Source organism: Haplochromis burtoni, unplaced genomic scaffold (genome assembly GCF_018398535.1).
Source record: "Haplochromis burtoni strain Fernald_Lab_line unplaced genomic scaffold, NCSU_Asbu1 Contig_46, whole genome shotgun sequence".
In the NCBI taxonomy this organism is placed as follows: Eukaryota; Metazoa; Chordata; class Actinopteri; order Cichliformes; family Cichlidae; genus Haplochromis; species Haplochromis burtoni.
This window is the reverse complement of record NW_024582407.1, coordinates 2,086,556-2,096,732: the sequence shown is the minus strand read 5'-3', so window position 1 is coordinate 2,096,732 and position 10,177 is coordinate 2,086,556. Positions and strand designations below refer to the sequence as shown.

The 10,177-nt window shown below is 46.2% G+C and overlaps 1 protein-coding gene across 4 annotated transcripts; it reads right to left on the bottom strand.

Moving 5' to 3' along the window:
- Window positions 1-6: 6 nt before the first annotated feature.
- On the bottom strand, window positions 7-10,114 carry zbtb18 (zinc finger and BTB domain containing 18). Of its 4 annotated transcripts, none has more exons than XM_005930516.3 (2): window positions 9,651-10,114; window positions 7-4,769 (listed from the first exon to the last, which is right to left on the bottom strand). In XM_005930516.3, exon 2 carries the CDS (start codon window positions 4,750-4,752, stop codon window positions 3,055-3,057), a length of 1,698 nt encoding a protein of 565 aa, XP_005930578.1. In that variant the 5' UTR covers window positions 4,753-4,769; window positions 9,651-10,114; the 3' UTR covers window positions 7-3,054. The 4 variants fall into 4 exon arrangements, with proteins under 4 accessions (XP_005930578.1, XP_005930577.1, XP_005930576.1 ...); XM_005930515.3 differs by lacking the exon at window positions 9,651-10,114 and adding an exon at window positions 7,499-9,607; XM_005930514.3 differs by lacking the exon at window positions 9,651-10,114 and adding an exon at window positions 6,085-6,310.
- Between the last annotated feature and the right edge of the window lie 63 nt (window positions 10,115-10,177).

Below are 10,177 nucleotides of genomic sequence, written 5' to 3'. Positions count from 1 at the left end.
GACAGTGATTGTCCTTTTTCAAAACAGACTCAGTCATTTCATGCCCTCTCCCCACCCTCCAACCCTTCATGTTCTTTACCATAAACTGTCCATGACATTTGATTTTTTTTTTTTAATTTTATTTATTTTTATACCTTACTTAAAAAAAAACAACAAAAAACCCCCCCAATCTATCCCCTTTTGTTTTCAAGTAAGCACAGCAAAAAGATGGAGATGTCCAGTCGGGGTGGTTTACTTCACAGCGTCTTGAGTGGTTAACATCACTCCCACCACTCCACCCCACACACTCACACTTTTAAAAATAAAATAACAGCCCGGACTACAGCAGTTTAAGGCGGTCAAGTAAAACCAGAGGAACAGAACGGGGAGGGAAAAAAATGGGAAAAAACCCCCAGCAGTAATGATGAAAACAACAGCAGGATGGAGGGAGCCCATATGCAGAGACGCTGCCAGTGAAGAAATAACATTTCGGGACAAAAATGAGACGATGTGGTGCAAACTGTCGCAATGTCACCCACACTGTTGCATTGGCAGAGCCTGTAGGTGCCACCAGATGACGGGGCGGCATGTACATATACCCCACCCACCACATGCACATCTGCGGGGACACACACACTAACACACACACACACATACATATTTGAGTGAGTGAGAGAGGGGGGGGGGTAATGTGGAGTGTCAGTATCTTTCTGAAAAATGTTTTTGGATTGTATAAACGCTCGACCAATTATTTTGAAATTTCAATAAAAACAAGAAAAAAAGAAGAAGAAACTGATGTAGCCCTGACCCAAACGCAACATTTACATACAAGAGTTTTCGAATCACATGATCAAAATAGATAAATTCAATAAATTCCAAGAATTTACACAAAATTTTCAACAGCCATTTCTCAATGCTTTACAGTATCAAATACATCACAGCATCAGAAATGTAATTTTATTTTTATTTTTTTAAATAAAGGCATCTTTTCAGCAAAAAAACTGATTTCATGTCTTTAAGCTTAAAAAGGTGCATTCAGGCATGCCAATTCTCTCCCATCCATCTCAAAGTAAGGATTATGCTTTAAAAGGAAACACACAAACAGACACGCACGCACACACAGACGTGACATCCGCTGCACCTAATGTGAAATGCACACTGCACTGAGCTGAGTGAGTTTAACGGCCCCGCTCAGCTCAGCACAGCTCGGCTCAGCGTGAAGCAACAGTGTGGCAGAGATATCTGACCCTTCAACTTTCAGCAGGACAGCTCAGGTTCAGCCTCGCTCCTTCCTTACTCCCTCCCTCCGTATCCTTCACACTTCAGCCAAGCCACAATTTAATAAAAAATGTTTTAAAAAACTGCACTCAACAGACCTGAAACGAGAGCCCAAATCTGCAGAAATAATTAAGAAATGGCTCGACCGCGTTTAGAACTGGTGAGGACGGACACAAAAGTTATAGCAGTAGAGACATTTAACGCCTGAGGAGGAGCAAGAGGAGGAAGTGCTGGGTGGACGTAGATCTTCAGTAGGTTAAATTGACTGGTGCTAACCGAGTCACACGCTCGTAAACACACACGCGCACGCACGCATTAACACACACACACGCGTGCAGCAGAAAGATCAGTGCATATAGACACAGGCTTAAAATGCTTCATCATATCGCTTCAACATCCGACGGAAACACATTCGGTAACGTTCTTCTAGGATCCCAGCGAGTACAAAATATCCGACTTTTCACTGTCAAAAGTGTACGGTTCAAACATTCCCCCTCCCCGATGCAAAAACCACAACTTAAAGGTTTAAGACAAAATCAAAATTTCATGCATTTTTTTTTCCATAGTCGTGAGAATAATATTCAGTTTTTCAACAGACCGCACCCTGGAGTAGTATTCACAAAGAAAAGAAAAGAAAAAAAAAAGGAAAGCCCGTTGTCAAATATTTGATCAATTACAATGTGTACAGTAATACAGCAAATTCACATTTTTTATTTTAAAATATACAGGTTTGGACGTCATGCAACAACAGCAGGTCCCATTACAAAAAAAGTAACAAAATAATAATAATAATAATCATTAATTTAAAAAAATGCAAAGAATTAAAGTTTTTAAACTATATCAGAACAATATACAACAACCTTAAATTAAATAACTTTTCAACAAGAGATGTTTTAAAGACTGCCAGCTAGATTTAAGAAAAAAATTCTATCGATAACAATAATAATTAATAATTATTTGTAAAGGTCTTTTCATTTTTAGAAAATACTTCAAATTGACTGGAAGTGAAAAAAGGAGGCTGTGCATTGCATGAGTGCCATCAGTTTATCTGTCAGTCAGTCAGCTTTCCCCTGAACACACAACACCAAAGAGCTTAACAAGAGAAGCGGGGAGCGCTTCGCCAACGACACCTCCGTGCCAGTAGAAAATAAAATCAATACACACAAAACACACTCATACACACTCACGCACGTTAGGTGAAATTTTTGCCAGAGTAGTGCAGTACCACACACACACACACACTCGCGTGTGCGCACGCTAATTCAAACTGTGTGTTTGGTGGCGTCGACTTGTGGTGATCACAGTACCCGTTTAGTGTATTGTAATGCTTTTTCACTTCAGTGTGTTCGACCTGAACTCCTGCAGTGGTGTTTTGCTGTCTGTGGAACTGGGACCGATACGCTGGCCAGCATCGGAGTGTTGTGTCTGGGATGAAACACAAACAGAGTGAAATCTCTTCAAAAAGGCGAGACTTTCTCACTGGGACCCGTGTCCAGAGACGCAATTAAAACCACCAACAGGAGAGAACTTGCGCGAAATAAAAATGAGGATTCAGAATAAAATAGAATAAAACAAAAATTACCCCAAATAGGAACAAAAAGAAAAGAAAAACAACTCAGTAGTAACATTTTCATGTGCTATTAAAGTGCTATTGAATGAGATGTTGCAACAAACAAGAACGTGACTCACTTAAACCCCGAATATCAAACTCTGCCGCCTCCCTCTAACCTCCCCACGCCTCTCTGCCTTTCTTTCACTCTCCGTCTTTTTCCCTTTACCAAACCTAGAAGTCTGTTTCTACTTCCACAGTTCCTGGGAGCTGTCCTCGATCGCCCAATCCCTGACATTTGGGAGCGCCAGAGGTTCGCTCTTCACTGACAGCGAGTTGACCAGTTCGCAATGGAACTTGCGGATGTGTCGGTAGAGGTCCCCGGATTGCGTGAAGCGCCGCTCGCACCACTTGCAAGCATGAGGCTTCTCACGCGTGTGCACCACTGCGTGGCGGCTGAGGTTGTGTGAGTACTGGAAGCTCTTGCCGCAGGTGGTGCAGGTGTAGGGTTTTTCACCGGAGTGTGTCCGCTCGTGGCGCTTCAGCGTGTACATGCAGGAGAAGGTCTTGCTGCAGATGTTGCAGGTGGGCACGTTGACGTCTCCGGCGGGCTTGGCGCGGATGCCCTCCTGCTCCCTGAAGTGGGAGCTGAGGTGAAGCTGGAGGATGTGGGGTGAGGGGAAAACCTTGTTACACAGCGGGCACATGAAGATCTGTGTGTGTTGAGCCGACAGCATGTTGGAGACGTAAGGCAGCAGCGAGCTATCCATGCTGGCCGCCTCAGCCTGAGCGCGCTCGTTTTCGCCCCCCAGGATGTCCTCATCGTCTGCTGTGGCTGGAGGCTTCTCCTCCCGCTCCAGCTCTGAGGCCAGGGAGGCTTCTCGCAGAGCAGACAGGTGTGCTTCCAGGCCGAGCCTCCGCTGGGCCGACAAGGGCCCTCCGACCCCGTGGTGGGCCAGGCCCCCGTTGGTGTTAGGAACCGTGGCCTTGGTGAGGCCGCTATGCTCCATGTCATAGTCCCCACCTCCCAGTTCCTCTTCCTCATCTGAAGCCACGCCCCTTTCTACCTTTACCCTAACAGCCAATGGGCTTTGGAGGCTGTCTGGTGTAGCTGCTCCGCTGAAAAAGGATTGGTGGTGGTTAGTGTGGTTGCTACCTGCAATTGGCTTGACTGACAGGTCCAGGACGCAGTCAGCTGCATCATTTGACACCCTCCTACCCCTGTGGCCCCCACGAGAGCTCACGGAGCGGTGGGACCTCTGGGAGAGAGATCCAGTGGAGCTGGTGGGGCTGCCGGCCGGAGAAAGGAGCTTTCCTCCCTCTCCCAGGCCTTCCCCTGCTTGCGTCTCCGTCTCACCCTGCCCTGGACTGGTTGTAGCCATAGCTGGTGTCCCTGGTCTGTCTGCAGACGGCAGCCTCAGCCACAGCGGCCCTCCCTCTGCCTTTCCCTCCTCCTCTTCATCGCTGTGCAGCAGGTCGGCAGTAGCAGGCCGGCCTGTGGAACTGTCTGATAGACTATCGGCTTTATCAGAGCAGCTGGACCCACCGTCATCCTCTCTGCGCGTGCTGTCTGCCTCCGCTGTGGCCTTCTGCTTCAAACGTTTCTTACACACCTTGACAATGTCATACATGTGCAAGTAGCTGGCTGCTGCCAGCACATCCTCCACGGGAAGGTCCTGGAACTGCAGTTTGCCCTCATACATGAACTCCAGGAGCAGGGAAAAGGCCGGAGCTGTGACAATGTCACTGTTGAGGTGCACCACGTCTCTCTTGTCCAGCTGGTCCTTGTAGAAAAGGTGAAAGTACATGCTGCAGGAGGCCAACACAGCACGATGGGCACGGAACTGGGCATCGCCCACCAGCACCGTGGAGTCACACAGGAAGCCCTGATGCCGCTGTTCGCTCAGACACTGGAGTAAATGTCTGCTGTGGTCTGGGAACTCCATCCTGCCGTCCTCATAACCTGAAGCCACACACACAGACACAGCGTCAAAGTTAATTACATCTCATAAAGTATCAAAGATGTCTTTCATTTTAAACCTACAGTTTTTATTTTTTGTTATTTTAATGATTTCATTTAGGGGGTGTAATTAAAAAAACAACCTTTCCATGAGCATAAATATGCAAAATATAAAGAATTAAAAGGTAAACAAGAAGCAACCAAGATTACATGAAATGAGGAGCAATAGAAAACTATGGAATCTAAAAAGGTGGAAAACAAGTTAAAAACGTAAGCTAAACAGAGAGACCATGATTTAGTTTTTATCACCACTAAGACGTTTCTTTTAACGCCACAATTTCTGTGAACAAAATTTGTATTAAATCTGGTGAAAAACACAAAAAGATTAAAAATTAAGAAACACAAGGACAGAGAGAATCAGTAAAAAAAACATATCTGATATAACGACGGTGACAACAAAACAAGAAAAAGACAAGAAAACACGAAAGGCACAAACAGGAAGAGTAACACATGAAATAATAATTTTAAAACACATAAAAAGTTAACTAAAATAAGCCATGACCTACGCACAACCCGGATTTTTTTACTCCTCATCCCAACATCGACAGAAACAATTCTCGTAAAGTCGTGCACGCATTCCTTCATACATCAAACCAAATGTTCATTTTCTGCTCCAATTACTTGCTTAATTTAAAATAAATAAAAAGTAGACAAGAAAAATAGAAAGAAAATACAATTTATGGTTTCATTTAAGTAAAACCACTAACTCGGTTTTGTACCAAGACAAAGACTCAATCTCAGGTAAACCACCAGCGACCGATTCTTCTACTCGGTCTCTCCGCTCTCACTCTCTGTATCTCTCCAACTCCTCTGCCTGCACTCCTGGATTGTCGCTGCTCCTACGCTGGTTATTTTTATTAACCCACTTTGGCCTGGCCTGGCACAGCCCTTTTAGGTAACCGGCTTTCAGCTGCACACACTGTCCTCACATATAAAACACAACACACACACACTTAGTACCAGCCTACCTACCAACCACCTCCACAGGCTAAGTCGAGCAGCAAAACTGGCCAATTGAAACAGCACTGTCAAAAACAAAACAGCTTGTCCCTTGTTTAACCTGCGAGCTTCGGCTTTAGGTGTGAGATTAGACGTGGAGGGAAAAAAGGGAGGAAATTTGAATCAATGCTCTGCAGGTGTTCTTAGAGAAGATTTGCTGGAAATTATCGAATTAATAAAATTAATTACCAACTAATTGTGCAAAAAACCTTTGATTCCAGAAGACAATAAGAAAAAAGAAATGTGTAAAAGGTCCCACCTGTTAGCCAAGTCGATTTGTCCTGCCTGAGAAAATACATTGGTCCCGCTCTGCACTGTGTTAACCAAAGCAGTTAAATCACCTCATTTGAATGAAGCTAAACCAAGAATGTCAGTGTGTTAGACTGTGTGTGCATCCGTGTGATGTGCATGTGTGTGTGTGCTCGCCCTCCGGCTTGTTCAGACTGCTTTTAATGAGGGGGACTTACAGGGACAAGGGTGTACCACCTCCCACCTCCCCCCCCACCCCACCGTCCAGCCAAACCCCTCTACCACCTCCTCCTTCCACACACACACACACACATATAAACCAGCCGTCACTCATGCACTCCTTCCCATCTGAATCTTACAAGAAAAACCCCGCACATCCGCCCCATAGTAGAAACTGCCCTCTTCCTCAACCCCCTCCACCCACCACCACCCAGAAGAGAAGATTTACAATACAATCACTGTAAGTGCCCTGCTCGTCACAGCATCAATCCTAATCCTTAAAGATGGCTAAAAATAAAGACGACGGTGGCGACGGTGGGGAGGGAGCCGCCGGCGGAGACTCAGGAGGGCAGCAGCCCAGTCACCCAGCCCACCCGGCCCCGGCCAGCCAGCTCAGGCAGGGGTCTGAGAGAGACACACACAGAGGGGCAGGCAGGGAGGGAGAGGGTGAGGGAGAGGCTGGGACGGCCGGGGAGGGAGGCTTACCCACATCTGATCCAGCTGACGGGGGCCATATGGCAGCTGCTAGCCAGATAAAGAGATTAAGACTAGGAGGGAGTGCGATTACAGCTGTCTAGCCAATTCAGGCAGCTCAAATCTGCAACTTCTAAATTAGTCTCCTCTACTCCAGCCGACAGGAGGGGGAAAATGGGTAGAGCGGACCGCACATGCTTTCAAGTAATTTTTACAGCGAGCTAGAATTAACAGGAAAAAAGTAAAGTAGATAATACAGATTAAATAACTGCTCGGTTTATTCTAGGGTTTTTTTAAGCCTATTTATTAGCTAAAATGTGTGTTTATTGTCTTCTCTTAAAATGTCTAAATACTATATTTCAAAGGAGACTTACTTTTATGATTTATGATCACGATTAAACTGCAAAAAACTACACTTCCCTTTCAATTAACAAGTGTCCCGACAAAACATCTGACAGCTCAAACAGGAAGCAACAGCTTAAGTTTTAAATGCACCCCTCTCGACTGCAAGCTAAAAACAAGCAGACTGCTCCCGGGCTGCAATTACCCCTCAGACAGGCAGCACCGGCTACCTTTGCCGTTTACTTCTGAAGCACTCGCCAGCAGTTTCACGCAGTTCTCACACTGGTTTGACACACCGGAGATCCCCCACAACAAAACAAAACTCCACCATCCCGGACTCTCCTACTGTAAACACATGCACGCGCACACATACACACACAAAACGATACCTGCAGCAGTATGCATCAACTTGATTAACTCCACTGTAGCAGAATAGCCGGGCTCTCTGGCTGGGAATGGCTGTGTATCGCCCTCTCCCTCTCTCTCTTTCTTTCTTGCTCTTTCTCTTGCTCGCTCGCTCTCTCTGAATCAATGAGTGGGTAGAAGAGGAGAGAAGAAGAAGAGGGAGGCAGGCAGGCAGGCAAGCAAAAAAAAAAAAAAAAACACGCTGTTCAAACTGCGAGGGACAGATGCAAAGTGGAGGAGATGTTGGAGGGGGAACGAGATACCACCTCCCTCCTCCTCCTCTTCCTCCTCCTCCTCCTAACTGGCGCTGATCAGCAGCCACAAACACACACACACACAGCGTGCGCACACTGCACACACACACACGCACAGCACTGACTCTCCCAGGCTGCCGCTGAGACTCACAATAAAGGACTGGGGAGGGGTGGAGGCAGTGGAGGGATGGAGGAGGAGGAGGTGGGGTGGATGGCAGCCTGTCAGCTGCTCTGACATCATCCTCAGATGGAGATGCTACCTCCAGCTGTGCTCTTTCTACAGCCATATGCTGCCTCCTCTACACTCCTGCCACCAGACTCCTCTTTCATTCTACCAACACCGCACAACTTTGTCTCTCTTCTCCCCCTCCTTTTTTTCTCTCTCTGGGAAATAAAACACAAGTCGGCTAAAATATTCTGGGATTTGGTGTTTGGAGTTTACACATCAAAATCACTAAGCTGCAACTGCCACCAAAACTATTAAGGAAATGCAAAGTTTACGCACTAAAAACACACACATACACACACACAAACAACTTTTCTTTTACCTGGCGTCTAAAATCATTTGAAATGCACTTCTCTGTCCTTCTCCTTCTGTCTTTTTCTCCTTCCAGTTACCATAAACAAAAGCCAACACGGCACATTTGCAACTGACAGACGCACGCAGCTGATATTGTTTTCCACTCTTTTACGGTTCAGCGCCGCTGCCTCGTCTTGTATTCACTCATTCATCCATCCATCCATATATCCATGTATCCAGCAACCACCACCCCCTACACACCACCACCACCACTGCCCGGACCCTTCGAACGACTCACTGGGTGACAAAAATGAGCCGAAAGAGTCCAGTGAGGGCAAAACAAAAGGTGTGCAGGGTGTTTAATAGCCGGGGAGAAACTTATTACACTTATTATAACGGCTGTATTTCGCTTTCGTTTTGGGCAAACTTTCTGTAACGTTTACAACTCTGCAACTTTTATTTTCTATTTTATTTTGGCTGTAAATAAAGTTGTTGTTTTTTTTAAATAAAATAATAGCAACACCGCCCACTGAGTTTCCACAATAAAATGTGATCACAGCTGCACACAAATGTGGAAATAAATTACATTTATATTATTTTTTCTTTGTTTCATAATCACCCATTTCAACATTTTGTAAGTTAATTAGAAATATTTGCCGTGTAATCTCCTGTAATGAAAAATTTCACTGTGTCAATAAAACAGAAATAAAGTGCGGGAAACATCACATTAATCAACTTAAACTTCTAATTAACTTCACCACCGGAGTTCTTTTAATTACACGGTTTGGAAGTCGCTTTAAAAAAAATCAATTTCACCTCACTTTGACGCGTTTTTATCACCTCTAAAGTGCTATCAAATTTAGGAGAAAGTCTGCTGGAGTTTGTTTTAATTTAAGACTCAATTTTCAAGCTGCCTGCCCACGACGGTCCGGAGAAAAAATTAGCATAAAAGTCCAACTCCTGCTACCGCTTACAGGCTGTTCAGAGACAAGTCTCCGAGCGAGAAAAGGAGTATTGTAATTAATTTCTTACCAGAAGACACAACAAACACAGAAAAACAGGGAGAGACACACACGGAGACACACTGACCCACGCAGCTAGCTATAGCCCGATCGCGGCTAACAAAAGTAAGGCGGACGGGCTGCAATATTGAGCTATTTACAGTTGTTCGGGAGGCCCAGGTGCTATGACAACAGCCCCTAAAACACCGCGGAGGGACGGCTAACATAGCAACTATTAGTGCGTGGAGACAACACAGTCATGCTAAGGAAGGTTTAGCTACTTTTTCCCCTCCGTAACCCACCCTCTCTCTCTCTCCTGAGCCTCCTTTAATCGGACTCCGGTATTAGAAGCAGCACTTACAGACAAGAAGGTCCACCGTCTTCCCCGCTTCCTCCGTCAAAATCCCCTCTTTTTTCCTTCGGAGACAAAACTAGATTGACTTTGGACTAATTTCCATAACAGGCTGCCGAGGCGAGCAGGCGCAGGGACGGGGAGTCTAGCACTCTGCGGCGGCCAGATGTTTCCGAGCTGTTGCTGCTCAACTCGGGCTGGGGAAGGAGGCGAGTTGACTGGCACGGCACGGAAGCCAATGGTGCCGGCGAGGAGGAAAGTGAAGGCAAATTGGAAGCGGCCCTCTGACAGAGGAGAGGGAGGGATATGTCTTCTTCTCCCGTCGGCGTAGGTTGACACCAGGCAACAACAACAGCAGCAGCAGCAGCACACACACAGTGAGAAGGCAGGAAACAAGAAGCTGGGCCAAACCAACTGGTTCTGCGAGTCAGTGAGGCGGACTGGCGCAGCGGAGAGCGAGGGAGAGTGGAGAGCGGCGCAGTGCGCTCTGGGTACTGTAGTCAAACCTGGAGCGAGAGGTGTCGTGGGGGGGGGGG